The sequence below is a fragment of the Gossypium hirsutum genome, chromosome A04 (assembly GCF_007990345.1).
Source record: "Gossypium hirsutum isolate 1008001.06 chromosome A04, Gossypium_hirsutum_v2.1, whole genome shotgun sequence".
NCBI lineage: Eukaryota > Viridiplantae > Streptophyta > Magnoliopsida > Malvales > Malvaceae > Gossypium > Gossypium hirsutum.
Genome location: NC_053427.1, coordinates 3,337,977 through 3,359,501, shown reverse-complemented (window position 1 = coordinate 3,359,501; position 21,525 = coordinate 3,337,977). Strand labels below are relative to the sequence as shown.

Below are 21,525 nucleotides of genomic sequence, written 5' to 3'. Positions count from 1 at the left end.
CAGAAATATCTTAATTTGACCCCTCATCATGTCTTGAAAAACAAAAGGGGCCAATAGGATGAATTCTTCAACTTCTGACACTTCCAAAAATAGCCGCATAATAACACAATTTGGCAGACAGAAAGTGCTCAAGTTTCTTAAAAATTAATTAAATATTAAACACCCAAAATCATATGTAATACACGTTATATTAAAAATTAATTATTTTCAAAAATATTCCTTTGTTGAATATGTTAAAAATGTTATAATTATGATTTGAATTTTATATTATAACATTTTAATTAAACTAAATAATTCAAATAAAAATATTATTTTAATTAGCCAGATAATTTAAAATAAGGAATTAAAGAATATATACTTACCAAAATTAGTCCACTTTTCCTAGACGAAACGGCAGCGTCTTTATCCAAACTTAGCTTTCTACGTGGCTTCATATGGACCGGTGTTTTTGATTTTTTTAACCCACTTTTCTTAACGGAGTCGGCAATCTCTCCCTATAAATTAATCAACAAATTCCCCCAAGTTTCTCATCAAAATTGAGAATTTTCAGTCGTCTTCTCTTTTAGTCCTCTCGATCCCAAAGCAAGCTCTCGATTCCGAATCTCTCCCAGAAGGTAATCTTCTCTTTGCAGCTTCTTTTTCTATTTCCGGTTTTGAGTTCTTTGTTCGTGATTTCTCGTAAATTTGTATTGGGTGTAATTAGGGTAAGGTTTCATCGATTAAATTGGATCTATTTCGATAAATATATTGGCATCTGTTTGTAAAGATCTTATTTTTTTCAGAATTCAAGATCTAAAATCCTATTTTGTTTTGTCCAGTCGATTGATTTGCGAACTTTTGTATTGTTGATTTTAGGGTTTCATGGGTTAGTTCTGATCTGGCTTAAGGATTTTATTTACTTCATTTGAGTTTTTTGATTTAGTGTCTGATTTTTTTAGTGCTTCGTGGTTGTATTAACTGGCTTAAATGGAAGTTATTCTTGACGTTATATGGTTTTAAATAGCGTTGAACAATAATATTGATGTGATTCCGCTTGATTGATCAATAATATTCTTGATTTTTTATTTTTTTTATTTTTGCTTTTGATAATGGTTTGATCTATCTATTAAATTGTCGGGTATTCTTGATGTTCTTCGATTTCTAAGTGGCATTGATCAATAATATTCTTTTATCTATGTCAAATTGAAGTCTAGTAATTTGTTGGATTATTTCGGGAACTTTTTATAAAATTTTTTAGTTGTGAATTAATTGTTTTTTTGTTGGGAGCAGATGCAGATCTTTGTGAAAACCCTTACTGGTAAAACCATCACCCTTGAGGTGGAAAGCTCCGATACTATTGATAATGTCAAGGCCAAAATCCAAGACAAAGAAGGCATTCCTCCAGACCAACAGAGGCTTATTTTTGCCGGAAAACAACTCGAGGATGGCCGAACTCTTGCCGACTACAACATCCAAAAGGAGTCCACCCTCCACCTAGTCCTTCGTCTAAGGGGTGGCATGCAGATATTTGTGAAAACCCTTACGGGCAAGACCATCACCCTCGAGGTGGAAAGTTCTGATACGATTGATAATGTCAAGGCCAAGATCCAAGACAAGGAAGGGATCCCTCCAGACCAACAGAGGCTTATCTTTGCAGGTAAACAACTTGAAGATGGCCGAACCCTCGCTGATTACAACATCCAGAAAGAGTCTACCCTCCACCTTGTCCTTCGTCTTCGGGGTGGGATGCAGATATTTGTAAAAACCCTCACCGGAAAAACCATCACTTTGGAGGTGGAGAGTTCTGATACCATTGATAATGTTAAGGCGAAGATTCAGGACAAGGAGGGTATCCCACCAGATCAGCAGAGGTTGATTTTTGCCGGAAAGCAGCTCGAGGATGGGAGGACGCTTGCGGATTATAACATCCAAAAGGAGTCAACCCTGCACTTGGTGCTGCGACTGCGTGGTGGAATGCAGATTTTTGTGAAAACTTTGACTGGAAAAACTATTACATTGGAGGTGGAGAGCTCAGACACAATTGATAACGTGAAGACCAAGATCCAAGACAAGGAGGGTATCCCACCTGACCAGCAGAGGTTGATTTTTGCTGGAAAGCAACTCGAGGATGGGAGGACTCTTGCGGATTATAACATCCAAAAGGAGTCAACCCTGCACTTGGTTCTGCGCCTTCGAGGAGGGATGCAGATATTCGTTAAGACCCTGACTGGTAAAACCGTAACACTGGAGGTCGAGAGCTCGGACACCATTGACAATGTTAAAGCGAAGATTCAGGACAAGGAGGGAATTCCTCCAGACCAGCAGAGGTTGATTTTTGCCGGAAAGCAGCTTGAGGATGGGAGGACGCTTGCGGACTATAACATCCAAAAGGAATCCACCCTGCATTTGGTTTTGCGCCTTAGAGGAGGAATGCAGATATTTGTGAAGACCTTGACTGGGAAAACCATCACCCTGGAGGTGGAGAGCTCGGACACGATTGACAATGTGAAATCTAAGATTCAGGACAAGGAGGGGATTCCTCCGGACCAGCAGAGGTTGATCTTTGCTGGAAAGCAGTTGGAGGATGGTCGAACTTTAGCAGACTACAATATTCAGAAGGAATCCACTCTGCATCTTGTCCTTCGCCTCCGTGGTGGTTTCTAATTGGGTGTCTTGTGCTTGTTTTCATAATTTTCATTTCTATGGAACTGTGGGTGTTTTAAGTGGCGAAAGCCATTAGTAGCTTGTGGTGTTGAATGAACACAGTGTTTTGTGGTGCTGAAATGGTCAGTGAACCACATCTTTAGTTACTGTATTGATTAAAGTTTGATGTTCAAATAATATTACTGTCTTATACTTAAATCGAGCTTAGCTCAGTTTGTGATTATATTTTAGGTAATAAGCATGATTTCTTTATTATCTCTTTTGTTTCATATGTTCTCTCCCTGGTTATATTATGGTTAATGAGGATGGTGAATGTGCCCTTAATATTTCTAGAGGAAACCAATTAAGAAATAAGATTAATAACTTCAATAAACAGCGGTTGTCTTAATTTTCTTTGTTGCTCCTGAGTCTGACACTATGGATTTCGGGATTGGTTTTTTAATATTTATGTTTTTTTATAAGAGATAATATTCATTTTTAAGGTCTAAAAAAATCTTTAAATATTATAAAAAATGTTAAATGTAAAATATGTTACTATTTTCTAAAATGTAAATTAATTTGCAAATATAATATTTATGTAATTTAATTTAAAAAGCAACTTTACATGTTATTAATTAATTAATTGATATTTAAATTATTAGACATCTAAATTGTCTCATTAGAATTATGCAATAATATATTTTTCTTTTATCATTTATTATTTACGATAAATATTTTCATTTAACATATACTTTTATAAAATTAAAATTAAAATAAACTTTGTACTTCTTTTATTTTATTTTACAAATAAATAATTTTAATTTAATCTTGATTTTTTTTTCTTTTGAAATTGATTATTAATGAAGTACTCTTTAGCAATTTATGCTTTTCGAGTTAATATATATTTTATTTAAAATAACTTTATATGTTTATTACATTGAAATTTTCAACATATAAAAATTTGTAAAGATAGAGACTCTATAAATTTATATTTTTATCATCGTAAAAATATATAATTAAAAATTTTATCACACATGTATATATAATATCAAAAAAATAGATTAAATTGTAAGTAAAATTAAATTTAAATATAAAACACACACACTATATTAAGAATGCTAAATTAATACAATTGTTTTCATTGATCATGAGTTGGTGTCGTGTTCATTTGTAATACTAATTCAATCAACATTATTCATATACAAAAATATTTAAAAATTTATAACATAAATATATTTATTAAAGTTTCAAATAAAAAAACTTTATATGTATGGTGTCCTCGATTCAAATCTTGTTATGGATAAATTTTTATTGGTTATGAAATTATAAAAAAAAATAAAAATACCCACAAAATCATATAACTTACTTTGCAAATAAAAGGTTTTTTTGGTAATTTCTTAACTAAGCTGAGACTTGATTGATGGGTGACACTAAGAAATACGAAGTATAGAAATACAACTGTTGGAAATAATAAATTCCACATACTAAAATAAAATTGTATAAAACACATTAAAATGGAGCTTCCTTTTGGTGAAAAAAAAAAGAAGACAAAAATACCCTCAAATAATATGACTTATTTTAATTACGAAATAACATTTCTATAATTTCTCTAATCGAGTTAGTGCCTGATTGACTTATGACGCCAACTTAGTCAGAGCATAAATAACAACGAGTATAGATATATAACTGATGATAATAAATTATACATATTAAAATAAAAATAAAATACATTAAATTGGAAAATTCAAAGTTTATGAAAATAATTGACGCAAGCTCAAATGAAATAAGCGTTTGTGTCAATATATATTATTATATATATTCAAGATTTTTTAAATATTAAGTAGATAAGTTTAAAGGTTTTTTTTTAAATTCAAAAAAGGATAAAATTATTAGAAAGTATTAAAATACACATGGCTGTTATGTCAGTAAAGTTAATGGAATTAATTTTTTCATCTATTTTGGAGTGATTTGATAAACGATAAAAATTCAAGAGCTAAAAGAGAAGAAAAATTAAATGGAGGGCTAAGATGATTTTTTTTTATTATAAAGTTGAAGGGTTAAATAAGTTTATAACATCCCAAAAACCTCCTTGGTTGCAAACAATTGTGATAGATTCTTAATGAAATAATGTATAAGATTGATGAAAGAGAAGGTCGTGGGATACTAAAGGAAATTGAAATAAGAAGCATGACATGATGTATTAATTTAAGGTAGGGATTATATTATAAAAATATGAAAAGTGTTGTAGCCCTAGTGTAAATATTTAAAAATTTGTGAGGTCAAAATATAAATACAAAACAATTAAAGGACCAAAACTGCAAATACCCCAAGGGAGGAAAGCACTAGAGAGTAAAATAAATTGGTCAATAAGGACCAAATTGAGTAAGTAGAAAAATAAGAGAGATTAAATTTCAATTTTATCAAAGTGAGAAATAACATAAAAGTGAATATTGAGATATTATGAGGGCAAAATAGTCATTTCTCAATCAAGATAATTATCATAATAATAAAGTATGAATATTTGCTGTTGAAATATGATTGGTGGAATATTTTATTATTATCTTTATGTTACAATATTTGCTGTTGAAATATTATAATATATTTTTAATATTTTAATTAATTAAATTAATGATTTAGAAATTCCTCTCATCTCTTCGCGTTACTATATATATATAAGAAGAGGAGGTTTTCATTTTGGTACGATTTGGTCCCTTGTCATGTGATCCCGCTATTTCTCCCAAATTTCTTAGAAATTTCCATTGGCACCAAAGAAGAAAAATGAAGTAAAGACTCTAGAGAGTATGTTTATCAATTTAAAAGCAAGAAATTAGTAGACGGAAATGGAGAAATTAGAAGAAAATAGAAAGATAGCCATGAAGTTGAGGAAGAAAAGGGAAGAGAAGCAACCGAGAGGAAAATAATAAAGGAGTTGTAATGCTAAGCAGTAGACATAAATTATGGAATTGCTAATGTTTAAGAGAAATTTAAATGAAATTGTTGGGACATCAAGCGAGAAATTGTTGTATGATGAATAAAAGAAATATTTGTCGATAAATTGAAGTGTTATATGGGTTTAAATTGATTAGTACATGTGTTGGATTACGTGGTATTGATCTTAAAACAAATATAAAGAAGTTCTAATATGTTTAGCAGAAGAGGACTCAGGGTTGTGACACTAGCCACAGGAGGTCACGACATGAGCATCAAAGAATCTAGTGTAGTGATACTGGCTCCATGATGTTACGGCACTAATCTTGTTTTCCTTTGCTTTATTCTTTTTAATTTGAAAGAGTTCCGAATGGACCCTGAATGCAATCAAACTTTAGAGAAAGCCTAGAAGTGGCACAATAAACCTTAAATGACTATATTCATTTAAGATTTTTAGAACATATATTCTTACAATATTCATTTAAAAATTTCATTTTAAATTATGTTCTTTTAACAGTTAAATTAATGATTTTAGTAATAAAAAACCTATTGATATAATCTAGATAGCTTAAAGATGTAATTAGAATGATTTGAAGCTTAGAGACTAAGGGTGAGTTTGGATGGGCGGTGCGTTTAGCTGCGGTTAGTGTAAAAACAGCGGTGGTGGTGAGATTAGATACTGTAGCGATACTGTAGCGTGAGACAAAAAGTAAGCTAAACGCACCTCACCGCAGTCAATCGCCCATCCAAACGAAGCCTAATTTAAAATTAAGGTCATAGTTTAAGGACATTTAGTGCAATTAACCCTTTTCCTAGTGATATTAAACTATGCTAATATTTAGTGCAATTATTTTTTATAATTACAAGAAAATATTTTTTAAAATTTTTATCATATAAACTCTTTTTTAATAGAACTCGACCTTACGTATTCTTATACGGATAATAATTTCGATATAAGAAAATCATCCATACCATAAAATATTTTAACAATGACAAAACAAGTTTCATAAAAATTTGTTGACCTAACAAACCTAACCCAAAATAATGACCCAAAACGGATACGTACCCAATTTACAGTCATATCTACACGATTAAGCCGGCAATCTCTCCCTATAAATAAATCAACAAATTCCCCCAATTTCCCATCAAAATCCAATTATTTCAATTATCTTCTCTTGATTCCAAATCTCTCCCAGAAGGTAATCTTCTCTTCGCAGCTTCGTTTTCTATTTCTGGTTTTGATTTCTTTTTTCTTGAATTTTCGTAAATTTTTATGCCGTGTGATTAGGGTAAAGTTTCATCGGTTCAATTGGATCTATTTTGATAAATATATTGACATCTATTTGTAAAGATCTTATCTTTTTTCAGAAATCAAGATCTGAAGTTCTATTTTGTTTCGTCCGGTTGATTAATTTGCGGCCTTTGGTATTGTTGATTTTAGGGTTTCATGGGTTAATTCTGATCTTGCTTAAGGATTTTTATTTACGTTATTTGAGTTTTTTAATTTAGGGTCTGATTTGTTTAGTGCTTCATGGTTGGATAAACTGGCTTAAATTGAAAGTTATTCTTGATGTTATATGATTTGGAATAGCATTGATCAATAATATTGATTTGGTTCCGCTTGATTGATCAATAATATTCTTGATTTTTTTAGCTTTTGATAAGTGTTTGATCTATGCCTAGGGTTTCGTCTCTGCAGATGAATAATTCTTGTTGGATATTATCATTTATGACTTGGGTTTCATCGATAATATTCTTGGTTTTTTTTAGCTTTTGATAATATCATCAATGTTTTTTAGTGCTTCATATTTGAACAATTTTTGTTGAATTCTTTTGGGAAGTTTTCCCATAAATTAGTTGTAAATTAATTCTGTTTTCTATCTATGTTTATTTACTTTATTTGATTTCTTTTATTTCGGGTCTGATTTTTAGTGCTTCATAGTTGAATAAACTGGCATGAATCCGAAGTTATTGATTGATCAATAATGTTCTTGATTTTTTTAACTTCTGATAATTGTTTGATCCATGGCTGGGGTTTCATCTATGCCAAATTAAAAACTTAGTAATTCTTGTTGGATTCTTTTGGGGTATAATTTTTTTCAATAAGTTCTGTTAGTTGTAAATTAATTGTTTCTTGTTGATAGCAGATGCAGATCTTTGTGAAAACCCTTACTGGTAAGACCATCACCCTTGAGGTAGAAAGTTCTGATACTATCGATAATGTCAAGGCTAAAATCCAAGACAAAGAAGGGATCCCTCCTGACCAACAAAGGCTTATCTTTGCCGGAAAACAACTCGAGGATGGCCGAACTCTTGCCGACTACAATATCCAAAAGGAGTCCACCCTCCACCTAGTCCTTCGTCTAAGGGGTGGCATGCAGATATTCGTGAAAACTCTTACTGGCAAGACCATCACCCTCGAGGTGGAAAGTTCTGATACAATTGATAATGTCAAGGCCAAGATCCAAGACAAGGAAGGGATCCCACCAGACCAACAGAGGCTTATCTTTGCCGGTAAACAGCTTGAAGATGGCCGAACTCTTGCGGATTACAACATCCAGAAAGTCTACCCTCCACCTTGTCCTTCGTCTTAGGGGTGGGATGCAGATTTTTGTAAAAACCCTCACTGGAAAAACTATTACGTTGGAGGTGGAGAGTTCTGATACGATTGATAATGTTAAGGCCAAGATTCAGGATAAGGAAGGGATCCCACTGGACCAGCAGAGGTTGATTTTTGCTGGAAAGCAGCTTGAAGATGGCCGAACTCTAGCGGACTATAACATTCAGAAGGAATCGACCCTCCATTTGGTGTTACGTCTCCGTGGTGGCATGCAAATTTTTGTGAAGACTCTCACCGGAAAGACTATTACTTTGGAAGTTGAGAGTTCTGACACCATTGACAATGTAAAAGCAGAGGTTGATTTTTGCTGGCAAACAGCTCGAAGATGGTAGGACACTTGCAGATTATAATATCCAGAAAGAGTCTACCCTTCACTTGGTGCTCCGACTGCGTGGTGGAATGCAGATTTTTGTGAAAACTTTGACTGGAAAAACTATCACATTGGAGGTGGAGAGCTCAGACACAATTGATAATGTGAAGGCCAAGATCCAAGATAAGGAGGGTATCCCACCTGACCAGCAGAGGTTGATTTTTGCTGGAAAGCAGCTCGAGGATGGGAGGACACTTGCGGATTATAACATCCAAAAGGAATCGACCCTGCATTTGGTTTTGCGACTTCGAGGAGGGATGCAGATATTCGTGAAGACCTTGACCGGTAAAACCATCACCCTGGAGGTCGAGAGCTCGGACACCATTGACAATGTGAAAGCGAAAATTCAGGACAAGGAGGGGATTCCTCCAGACCAGCAGAGGTTGATTTTTGCTGGAAAGCAGCTTGAGGATGGGAGGACACTTGCAGACTATAACATCCAAAAGGAATCGACCCTGCATTTAGTTTTACGACTTCGAGGAGGGATGCAGATATTCGTGAAGACCTTGACCGGGAAAACAATCACCCTGGAGGTGGAGAGCTCAGACACGATCGACAATGTGAAAGCGAAAATTCAGGACAAGGAGGGGATTCCACCAGACCAGCAGAGGTTGATATTTGCTGGGAAGCAGTTGGAGGATGGTCGAACTCTAGCTGATTACAATATCCAGAAGGAGTCCACACTGCATCTTGTCCTTCGCCTCCGTGGTGGTTTCTAATTGGGTGTCTATTTTAGTTGATTTCGCAATTTTCTTTTCTATGAACTGTTTGTGTTTTAAAGTGTGTTTGTGGTTTTTTAAGGGAACTATGCTTTGCGGTGCTGAAATGGTCAGTGAACCACATGTTTAATTACCATATGAATAAAGTTTTATGTTTATAATTAACAGATTTGAAGCTCTTTGAGTAATCAATAGGGATTGTATGTTGTATGTGATCATCGTATCATATTATTCAGGGGGCTAGGCTCTGGTTCGATTAACATATTTGACTCCATTTTTATTTTATCTATTAAAATTTATGTTCATTTTGACGTTATAAAATCTGATAAATATTTTTTTAATATTAAATGAGCTGTTTTGCTCGACAAATCAACTCCATTAGTGTACTAATAATTACAGCTAGGGTAAATTAATACTTTAGTGCAATAAACCGAGATAAAAAACGCAGCCTGTAAGATGCATGTGTTTTTGTCCAAACGGTAAAAAATTAACAGCTGATTTTTAATGAATTGTTTTCAAATGGTTAAATTTTTTCTATTGGTTAGTTTATTTGTTATATATATTCAAATTTTTTTTTCATTAAATCCTTTTTACATTTTTAATCTCCTTAACCCTAACGCTAAATTCTGAATTCTTGAACATGAGAATTCTAAATAAAATTCAGATATACAAATATTTTTAAAAACTGCTTCTTGTTAGAAGTGATTTTTAAAAACTATTCAGATTTTTCAGAGAACCTTCTAACAATAAACTTGAGAATAAAATAGTTGAGAGAATTATGAGAATAGACGAATAAGATTCAGTGAATTGAGAGAATAATATTTGAGTGCAAAGGAAAGAAAATGAGCTGGTTATATATAGTAAATAAACTAATCGTTATAAAATAAATTTAGCCATTTGAAAAAAAATCGTTCGGAATTATTCGTTGGATTTTTTAACTATTAAAAGAAGTTTCGTTGGACGAAAACCCAAATATTCTTTTTCTAAATTTGATTTATTTTCTTAAATTTGGAGAAAGAAAAACAATCTAATTTCTTAATTATTTTTTAAACCAGCTTTTTAAACTAATTTACCCTCAATAAAATGTAATCGAAATAAAATATTATTATAATTTGATATATTAATAAATTTAGGGATAATTCATATGTAATTTACGTGAATTAACGAATAATGACATTTTTATTCTCCAACTGTGCAAAAAGTCATTTTATCCCTCAAAGTAAAATTCCTGAAATCACAAAGTTTATCAAAATGGCTCAAAATGGACGGAAAACTTAACAGGCCGTTAACAATATTATGTCGTGTGTCAGGGTGTTAAAAATTTTAACACGTGATATTCCATGTCTGAAAATTAAAAAAAAAAACAAGAAGAGAAAGAACAAAACAATTAGAAAACAAATTTTAATCCCTAAATCCCAAATTGTAAATATTTTAAGTAAAAAACATTAATATACTTTTATTATATTAAATATAATTTGTAAAATTTACATTATTTAGTTTAATAAAAAAAATTTTCTAGATTCTGAGTAATATTTAATTATTATTAAATTAGTAATTTATTATAAATATAAATATAATTAATATACTATTTTTTAATATGTGCTTAAAGTCTAGTATTTTAAGGTAAACTTCATCTGATGGCCTGATAGTTAAGGGTGTTCACCGTCTTAGGTATGGCCTAAATTCGAGTCGCATTAATTGTGTTTGTTGTTCAGACTTTGTCCTGTTATTATAATTCACTAAAAAAATCCGGTATTTTAAATGAACCTATTTACCTTGCTAATTTAAAACCCAATCTTATTAATTCCAATTCTATTTGATTTTAAAAAAAAACCCAAACCTTAAATAATGATCTCTAAATCATTAATAAATTCAAATGTTTTAAACTGTGATTCCATATCATTTTAATTTTTTCTCTTAATAGTTAGATTTGAATTTTTCCGGGAGGAAAAAGCTGAAAATTAAAAAAAAATCTGATTTGTCATTCTTCTATTGAGAAAAAATAAGAATAACGGTGGAATCACAATTTCATTTCTCTTTCTTCAGAGAAGGGATTGTATTTACTCGCAAAATTATAGTATATATGTATGGATAGATATAAGAGATAAAAATTCTAAACCCAATGCACACGACAATGTGCTTTATTCATATCAGATATACTACAAAAACATGCATTGCACTTATTTTGTGTTTAGCATTTTAGGGTCTTACATTTTATATCTAAAACCATCTTCGAGATTGCATAAAAAAAATTTGAGAACCAACCCGATGCAAAAAATTACCAACCTAAAACTTAAAAGCATTACAAAAAGTATCAGACATGAAATCTCATGTGTTAAACTGTTTAACACCCTGGGATGCCACATCATACAGTTAACGCAAGGACGTAGCTAGGGGTTGGCAAGGCCTCGACCTCCTAAAATGAAAATTTTTTTATTTAAGCTCCTTAGAATTTTAAAAATTTTAAATTAGTAATAGTAAAATTGTACTTTGGCTCCCTTAAAAATGAAAAAAATTTAATTTTATCCATTAAAAATTATTAAGATATAGGATATTAAAATGATGAATTGCATTTTTATTGTTGTAAAAATTACAATTTAATTTCAGCCCCTAAAAAAATATTTTAGCTTCACCCCTGAGTTTGCGGCCTATTAAGTTTTCATCTATTTTGGACTATTTTGGCGAACATTGTGATATGAAGGTTACAAGTGACAAGATTTTATTTTGAGGGTTAAAATAATATATTTGCAAAATTGGAGGATGAAAAATGTGATTATACATTTTAACTTTTATTAACAATGTCGGAACGATAGCCTGCCCTAAAAGTAATCATGTTTTAAGACCTAAATTAAAAATAGATATTAAAATCAATACTAATTAAATTAAAACTCAATCCTCCAATGATAAAATATTTTAACTAAGACAAAACAAGTTTCATTAAAATTTGTTGACCTAACAAACCTAACCCATAATAATGACCCAAAACGGATACGTACCCAATTTACAGTCATATCTACACGATTAAGTCGGCAATCTCTCCCTATAAATAAATCAACAAATTCCCCCAATTTCCCATCAAAATCCAATTATTTCAATAGTCTTCTCTTGATTCCAAATCTCTCCTAGAAGGTAATCTTCTCTTTGCAGCTTGGTTTTCTATTTCTGGTTTTGATTTTTGTTCTTGAATTTTCGTAAATTTTTATTCCGTGTAATTAGGGTAAGGTTTCATCGGTTCAATTGGATCTATTTTGATAAATATATTGACATCTATTAGTAAAGATCTTATCTTTTTTCAGAAATCAAGATCTGAAGTTCTATTTTGTTTTGTTCGGTTGATTAATTTGCCGACTTTGGTATTGTTGATTTTAGGGTTTCATGGGTTAATTGTGGTCTGGCTTAAGGATTTTTATTTACGTTATTTGAGTTTTTTTATTTAGGGTCTGATTTGTTTAGTGCTTCATGGTTGGATAAACTGGCTTAAATTGAAAGTTATTCTTGATGTTATATGATTTGAAATAGCATTGATCAATAATATTGATTTGATTCCGCTTGATTGATCAATAATATTCTTGATTTTTTTAGCTTTTGATAATTGTTTGATCTATGCCTAGGGTTTCGTCTATGCAGATGAATAATTCTTGTTGGATGTTATCAGTTATGGCTTGGGTCATCGATAATATTCTTGATTTTTTTTAGCTTTTGATAGTGCTTCATATTTGAACAATTCTTGTTGAATTCTTTTGGGAATTTTTCCCATAATTAGTTGTAAATTAATTCTGCTTTCTATCTATGTTTATTTATTTTATTTGATTTCTTTTATTTGGGGTCTGATTTAATAGTGCTTCATGGTTGAATAAACTGGCATGAATCCTAAGTTATTGATTGATCAATAATGTTCTTGATTTTTTAACTTTTGATAATTGTTTGATCCATGGCTGGGGTTTTATCTATGCCAAATTAAAATCTTAGTAATTCTTGTTGGATTCTTTTGGGGTATAATTTTTTTAAATAAGTTCTGTTAGTTGTAAATTAATTGTTTCTTGTTGACAGCAGATGCAGATCTTTGTGAAAACCCTTACTGGTAAGACCATCACCCTTGAGGTAGAAAGTTCTGATACTATCGATAATGTCAAGGCTAAAATCCAAGACAAAGAAGGGATTCCTCCTGACCAACAAAGGCTTATCTTTGCCGGAAAACAACTTGAGGATGGCCGAACTCTTGCTGACTACAATATCCAAAAGGAGTCCACCCTCCACCTAGTGCTTCGTCTAAGGGGTGGCATGCAGATATTCGTGAAAACTCTTACTGGCAAGACCATCACCCTCGAGGTGGAAAGTTCTGATACAATTGATAATGTCAAGGCCAAGATCCAAGACAAGGAAGGGATCCCACCAGACCAACAGAGGCTTATCTTTGCCGGTAAACAGCTTGAAGATGGCCGAACTCTTGCGGATTACAACATCCAGAAAGAGTCTACCCTCCACCTTGTCCTTCGTCTTAGGGGTGGGATGCAGATTTTTGTAAAAACCCTCACTGGAAAAACTATTACGTTGGAGGTGGAGAGTTCTGATACGATTGATAATGTTAAGGCCAAGATTCAGGATAAGGAAGGGATCCCACCGGACCAGCAGAGGTTGATTTTTGCTGGAAAGCAGCTTGAAGATGGCCGAACTCTTGCGGACTATAACATTCAGAAGGAATCGACCCTCCATTTGGTGTTACGTCTCCGTGGTGGCATGCAAATTTTTGTGAAGACTCTCACCGGAAAGACTATTACTTTGGAAGTTGAGAGTTCTGACACCATTGACAATGTAAAAGCTAAGATCCAGGACAAGGAAGGGATTCCACCAGATCAGCAGAGGTTGATTTTTGCTGGCAAACAGCTCGAAGATGGTAGGACACTTGCAGATTATAATATCCAGAAAGAGTCTACCCTCCATTTGGTGTTACGTCTCCGTGGTGGCATGCAAATTTTTGTGAAGACTCTCACCGGAAAGACTATTACTTTGGAAGTTGAGAGTTCTGACACCATTGACAATGTAAAAGCTAAGATCCAGGACAAGGAAGGGATTCCACCAGATCAGCAGAGGTTGATTTTTGCTGGCAAACAGCTAGAAGATGGTAGGACACTTGCAGATTATAATATCCAGAAAGAGTCTACCCTTCACTTGGTGCTCCGACTGCGTGGTGGAATGCAGATTTTTGTGAAAACTTTGACTGGAAAAACTATCACATTGGAGGTGGAGAGCTCAGACACAATTGATAATGTGAAGGCCAAGATCCAAGATAAGGAGGGTATCCCACCTGACCAGCAGAGGTTGATTTTTGCTGGAAAGCAGCTCGAGGATGGGAGGACACTTGCGGATTATAACATCCAGAAAGAGTCTACCCTTCACTTGGTGCTCCGACTGCGTGGTGGAATGCAGATTTTTGTGAAAACTTTGACTGGAAAAACTATCACATTGGAGGTGGAGAGCTCAGACACAATTGATAATGTGAAGGCCAAGATCCAAGATAAGGAGGGTATCCCACCTGACCAGCAGAGGTTGATTTTTGCTGGAAAGCAGCTCGAGGATGGGAGGACACTTGCGGATTATAACATCCAAAAGGAATCGACCCTGCATTTGGTTTTGCGACTTCGAGGAGGGATGCAGATATTCGTGAAGACCTTGACCGGTAAAACCATCACCCTGGAGGTCGAGAGCTCGGACACCGTTGACAATGTGAAAGCGAAAATTCAGGACAAGGAGGGGATTCCTCCAGACCAGCAGAGGTTGATTTTTGCTGGAAAGCAGCTTGAGGATGGGAGGACACTTGCAGACTATAACATCCAAAAGGAATCGACCCTGCATCTAGTTTTACGACTTCGAGGAGGGATGCAGATATTCGTGAAGACCTTGACCGGGAAAACAATCACCCTGGAGGTGGAGAGCTCAGACACGATCGACAATGTGAAAGCGAAAATTCAGGACAAGGAGGGGATTCCACCAGACCAGCAGAGGTTGATATTTGCTGGGAAGCAGTTGGAGGATGGTCGAACTCTAGCTGACTACAATATCCAGAAGGAGTCCACACTGCATCTTGTCCTTCGCCTCCGTGGTGGTTTCTAATTGGGTTTCTATTTTAGTTGATTTCGCAATTTTCTTTTCTATGAACTGTTTGTGTTTTAAAGTGGGTTTGTGGTTGTTTAAGGGAACTATGCTTTGCGGTGCTGAAATGGTCAGTGAACCACATGTTTAATTACTATATGAATAAAGTTTTATGTTTATAATTAACAGATTTGAAGCTCTTTGAGTAATCAATAGGGATTGTATGTTGTATGTGATCATCGTATCATATTATTCAGGGGGCTAGGCTCTGGTTCGATTAACATATTTGACTCCATTTTTATCTTATCAATTAAAATTTATGTTTATTTTGAGGTTGTAAAATCTGATAAATTTTTTTATATATTAAATGAGCTGATTTGCTCCACAAATCAACTCCATTAGTATACTAATAATTACAGCTAGGGTAAATTAATACTTTAGTGCAATAAACCTAGACGACAAAAAGGGTAACAATTAACAGCTAATTTTTAATGAATTGTTTTCAAATGGTTAAATTTTTTTCTATCGGTTAGTTTATTTGCTATATATATTCAAATAATTTTTTTTTGCATTTAAATCCTTTTTACATTTTCAATCTCCTTAAACTTAACTCTTAACTCTAAATTCGAGATTTTTAGACTCCGAGAATTTTGAATAAAATTTAGATATACCAATATTTTTGAAAAATGCTTCTTATTCGAAGAGATTTTTAAAAATTATTTAGGCTTTTTAAGAGAATACTTCTAACAAGAAAATTGAGAATAAAATAGTTAAGAGAATTGTGAAAATAGATAAATAAGATTGAGAGAATTGAAAGAATAAGATTTGAATGCTAAAGAATGAAAATGAATTTAGCCGTTTGAAAAAATTGTTCGGAATTATTAGTTTGAGTTTTTAACTATTTTTTTTTAAATTTAAAAAAAACTTAATTTCTTAATTATTTTTTAAACCAGCTTTTTAACTAATTCACTCATGATAAAACTGTAATCGAAATAAAATATTACTGTAATTTGATATATTAATAAATTTAGAGATAATTCCTATGTAATTTACGTGAATTAACGAATCACATTTTTTATTCACCAACTGTGCAAAATGTCATTTTATCTCTCAAAATAAAATTCCTGAAATCACAAAGTTTATCAAAATGGCTCAAAATGGACGGAAAACTTAACGGGCCGTTAACTATATGCGTGTCAGGGTGTTAAAAATTTTAACACGTGATATTCCGTGTCTGAAATTTAAAAAAAAAAAACAAGAAGAGAAAGAACAAAACAATTAGAAAACAAATTTTAAACCCTAAAATCACAAATCCCAAATTGTAAATATTTTAAGTAAAAAAAATTAATATACTTTTATTATATTAAATATAATTTGTAAAATTTACATTAATTAGTTTAATATTTTTTTTCTAGATTTTGAGTAATATTTAATTATTATTGTCGAAACCCTTTTTTATTTTGAAAACAATGGGGATCGACTTTTGAAAACAAAAATGCGGAGTCGCCACCAATCTCTTGATTTAGGTGTGATTGGACCACCTACTAAAACATTTTTATTCCATAAAAATAAATTTGGTTCATGTAAAATAAAAAAAAGGGGTTCGGGAATCGGTTACTCATGAGGAAGGGTTAGCACCCTCGTTACGCCCAAAAATTGGTACCAAATTGATTTGATGTTGTCCTTATACCAAAAGGTTTTTTAAAGAAAAGATTTTCCAAAGTATGATTCTTTTTAAAATGTTTGAATAGCTCAAATTAGAGGTCAAAATTCTCTCGTTTCAAAGATATGCAGTATCATACTCAGTACGATTGGATACGATCCTTTATACCTTTAAAAATACGATTGATTTTTGACATTTGAAAACTCGTACACTAAAATTATAAAAAGGTTATCCAAATATTTAGTTCACCGAAAAAATCATACCCAGCATGATTGAGCACGATTTTCCGAATTCTCAAATATTGGATATTGCCTTATTTCAAAATTTTTGAATAATAATAAAAATTGGAAATTCACTCAAAACGCATTTATTTGTTTTAAAATAGATGGAATACTTAATGCATTGTGTCAAAAAAATTATATAGATAAGGATTAATGAGCATGAAATAATATAGTACAATAAACCACAATTAATAAATCCAACAGTTATGTACAACTGTTCTAAGTAAAATGTAACCCAATTCTTAATCATGGATGGAGAACAATTGATACAATGGATAAAACAATGACTAAGTAAATATGGCACAATATAAAACAATTCACAAAACATTTACAAAATAAAATGAAAATTTGAAGTCAAAGTGGTGAGGCAATTCTAAAATAGTGATGAACGAATAAACACATAATATATATGATTTATAAATTGATGAATTTGAAATTACTCGAAGGAAAAAAAACTAGATATATATATGTAATCATTAAAATAAGCGCTATAGAATGAAGATTTTTAGATCAAATAAATAAATAAAAATGTAAAAATAAAAAAAAAAAAAAAAAAAAAAAAATATTAAAATATGAATTAAATTATATGAATTATATGTAATGCAAAAAAAATGTACTATATATAAAAGAAAAACTAATTATAATAAATATAATTTTAGGAAATACATAATAATAGATTTACAAAACACACATGTACCTAAATAGACCTAGAATTAATTATTTGTAAAATTAGCACGAAATTTATAATGCATATTAGCTTAAGTTAATTTTATCATGAATTATATGTAATGCAAAAAAAATGTACTTATATATACAAAGAAAAACTATATGTATGGAATACGTGAATTTAATAATGTATATAGGTCAAACATACGTATAAAATATAGGAATAAATTTAAAAGATATTATATGTATAAATAACATAAAATTGATAATGTATATAGAATAAAATTAACTTTATCATGAAACATATATATAATAATAATATATAAGAACATTTATACAAAATATTTATAGAATATTGAAATAATATGATGTAAATAAACTTTACAATAATGATATAAACAAATAAAGTAAAATTATCAAAGTAGCTAGAAATATAAAAATAAAATAATCAAGAATTAAAAATGCATGTTAAGTGGATTTTTTAGAATAATAATGAATTATATAAAAATAAAGAAATTCAATTAAAATAAAGTTAAAATGAGAGGGATAATTAATAAATTAAACCAGTAAAATCGTAAATGGCTAAAGTGCAACACACGCCAATGTCCAGGGATCAAAAGTGAAAATATTCCAGATCCCAAAACATGGCGTGTAAGTGTCACGGACTTAGAGTTTTCCCACGCGATCCGTGCGGCCTTAGGCAGTTTCTCTGCTCAAAACGCCTAAGTCAGCCTAACTTGTAACAAAAAAAGATTCAGCAGCAAAAACGCCCAAGTCAACTTCACTCGCAACAATAAAGGATTCAATAGAATTCCCTTAAGATTTTCACGAAGAACAACAGAAGAACGAAGTAAGAACGAGCCTTGAAAGATGAACAAAAGCAAGAACACTTGAGAGAAAAGTTTGAGTGAATACTCTCAAAATTCTTATTAATAACTCAAATGAATATACAATGAGCAAAGAGGTCTCTATTTATAGTTGAGCCTCACAGTATATCAATAGCTATAATTAAAAGCTGAATACAATTAGAACTCTAAGCTTCCATAATTATATCTTCTAGAACACTTCCCATTTCTATCAGGCTCTTGAGATGGGCTTTTAATCTCTCCAATCACCGGGCCAGTTTGGTTGGGCCAGTTTGGTTGGGCTAAATGACCTCCCTCGAACACGATGGATCGCACCAGTTTGTCATGGTTGCGAGCACCGACGCGCAACCCATGACATTCTCCCCCACTTGTTCTAGCGACGCCCTCGTCGCATCCTCCTTATGGAACTGGTCAATCTTCCCTTGGAACTGCCACAATGCCTCAGCAGGTTCCCAACTTGCTTCGCTATCAAGAAGTCCCTTCCATCGAACTAAGTACTCATGCTGTGGTCGGTGGTACTTTCGTCTAATTACTCGATCTGCCTCAATGTTTTCTACTTCACGATCATATGAGACTTTTACCCCCATCGGTGCTCGTTCGGACTTGCCTCGATTCGGCTCTTCTTGATCCTCATGAAACGGCTTAAGCATGCTTACATGGAAGACTGGGTGTACTTTAAGTTTTGGTGGCAACTCCAGCTTGTAGGCCACCTTGCCCACTCTCTTCACAACTTTAAACGGCCCTTTATACCTTCGCACAAGACCCTTGTGTAAACCAGTATATCATAAAATCAAGTGTAGTTTAGCAAGGACTGAGTCACCCACTTGAAATTGTACATCCCTTCGGTTCTGATCGGCCCACTTCTTGCTACGCTTACTTGCCTTGTGTAAACAAGCTCTAGCCAAGTCATTCTTCACTTGCCAATCTTTTGCGAATCTATAGGCTGCTGGATTTGGTCTTGTGTAATGGGTCACAACAGCGTTGGGTGTGAGTGGCTGTTGACCCGTCACTATTTCAAATGGACTTTGATTCATGGCCCCACTTTGCTGCAAGTTATATGAAAATTGGGCCACATCCAGCAACTTTGGCCAATCCCTTTGTGTGGCACTCACATAGTGCCGAAGATACATCTCCAACAGTGCATTTACTCGTTCAGTTTGCCCATCGGTTTGTGGATGCATGCTCGTGGAGAAGTTAAAATCTGAGCCCATTGACTTGAACAACTTCGTCCAGAATCGACCAGTAAATCGACCATCTCGATCGCTGATAATAGATAGTGGCACTCCCCAATATTTCACCACGTGTCTAAGGAATAACCGAGCTGCTTCCTCAGCAGGGCACTCTTTGGTCGCTGGAATAAAAGTCGCATACTTTGAAAACCTGTCCACCACAACAAGAATACTAGCAAACCCGTCAGACTAAGGCAAACCAATAATAAAATCCATGGATAAACTCTCCCATGGCCTTTCTGGGACTGGCAGGGGTTGAAGCAAGCCGGTTGGAGTCTTTAACTCAACCTTGTCTTGTTGGCACACTAGACAAGTTTTCACATAGGTTTCCACATCAGCACCCATGTGAGGCCAATAATAGCGATCCTCCAAAAGGGCCAAAGTGCGATGCATCCCTGGATGGCCTGCCCATTTCTAGTCATGACATTCCTTCATGACTTCCTTACGGAATTTCCCATAATGGGGCACATAGAGGCGGTGTCCATGAGTGTATACTAGCTCCCCATCAAGCCAAAATCTTCTTGTTTTTCCCTCCTTGGCAAGCTCAATCAAATTTTTGGCTGTAGGATCATGGGACAATCCCTCTCGAATGCGTTCCAACAAAGAGCCATCAGGTTGACTGATTGCTGTGAATTCCATCTTTCGACTAAGTGCATCAGCAACATTGTTGGCACTTCCTGGTTTATATTCCATTGTGAAATCAAACTCTGCTAGTAAAACCTGCCAACGAGCCTGCTTGGGAGACAACTTTTTCTGGGTTAGAAAGTAACTATTGGCAACATTGTCGGTAAGGACCACGAACCTGGAACCCAATAAATAATGTCTCCATGTGCGCAAGCAGTGTACTACCGCAGTCATCTCTTTCTCTTGGACCGTATATCTACGTTCCGTCTCGTTAAGCTTTCGACTCTCGAAAGCAATTGGGTGTCCATCTTGCATCAGTACTCCCCCAATAGCATAATCTGATGCATCTGTACGTACCTCGTAAGGCTTCGTAAAATCCGGTAAGACAAGTACGGGCTCCTTCGTCATTTCTTGCTTTAATTGGTTGAAGGCCTTCTCACATTCTGGATTCCAATCCCATACCTTCCCCTTCTTCAACATGTCCGTCAAGGGAGTGGTAATTTTGGAGTAGCCTTCGACAAAGCGGTGATAGTAATTTGCCAATCCAAGGAAAGATCTCAACTCTGTTACCTTGGTTGGAGGCTCCCACTCTGAAATGGCTCGAATCTTATTTTTATCCATTCGGATCTTACCGCCTCCCACAATGTGGCCTAAGAATGACACCTCTTATTGGGCAAATGAGCATTTCTCCTCCTTGACGAACAGCTCATTTTCCCTCAAAGTCTGGAACACCTCCCTCAAGTGTCTTACGTGCTCTTCAAGCGACTTGCTATAGACCACAATATCGTCAAGGTAAACAACCACAAAACGATCAAGAAAGGGTTGAAGTACCTTATTCATTAGGGTG

General features: G+C 33.5%; 1 protein-coding gene across 2 annotated transcripts; it reads left to right on the top strand.

The window, feature by feature from the left end:
- The first annotated feature begins 455 nt into the window (after nucleotides 1-455).
- LOC107899124 (polyubiquitin) lies at nucleotides 456-15,535 on the top strand. Of its 2 annotated transcripts, XM_041110757.1 has the most exons (4): nucleotides 456-614; nucleotides 1,270-2,534; nucleotides 8,467-9,073; nucleotides 13,361-15,535. In XM_041110757.1, the coding sequence occupies exons 2-4, from the start codon at nucleotides 1,270-1,272 to the stop codon at nucleotides 15,368-15,370; spliced, it is 3,882 nt and encodes a 1,293-aa protein (XP_040966691.1). In that variant the 5' UTR covers nucleotides 456-614; the 3' UTR covers nucleotides 15,371-15,535. The 2 variants fall into 2 exon arrangements, with proteins under 2 accessions (XP_040966691.1, XP_040966690.1); XM_041110756.1 differs by lacking the exons at nucleotides 456-614; nucleotides 1,270-2,534; nucleotides 8,467-9,073 and adding an exon at nucleotides 12,191-12,388 and having other exon boundaries at nucleotides 13,313-15,535.
- Nucleotides 15,536-21,525: the final 5,990 nt, after the last annotated feature.

What these genes read in the sequence shown, in the direction of transcription:
- LOC107899124 (XM_041110757.1), top strand. Translation starts at nt 1,270, where the DNA reads ATGCAGATCTTTGTGAAAACCCTTACTGGTAAAACCATCACCCTTGAG. An exon ending in ATTCCTCCGGACCAGCAGAG is followed by an intron (nt 2,535 to 8,466) that starts GTTGATCTTTGC and finishes GTAAAAGCAGAG; the next exon opens with GTTGATTTTTGCTGGCAAAC. An exon ending in GGAAAACAATCACCCTGGAG is followed by an intron (nt 9,074 to 13,360) that starts GTGGAGAGCTCA and finishes ATCACCCTTGAG; the next exon opens with GTAGAAAGTTCTGATACTAT.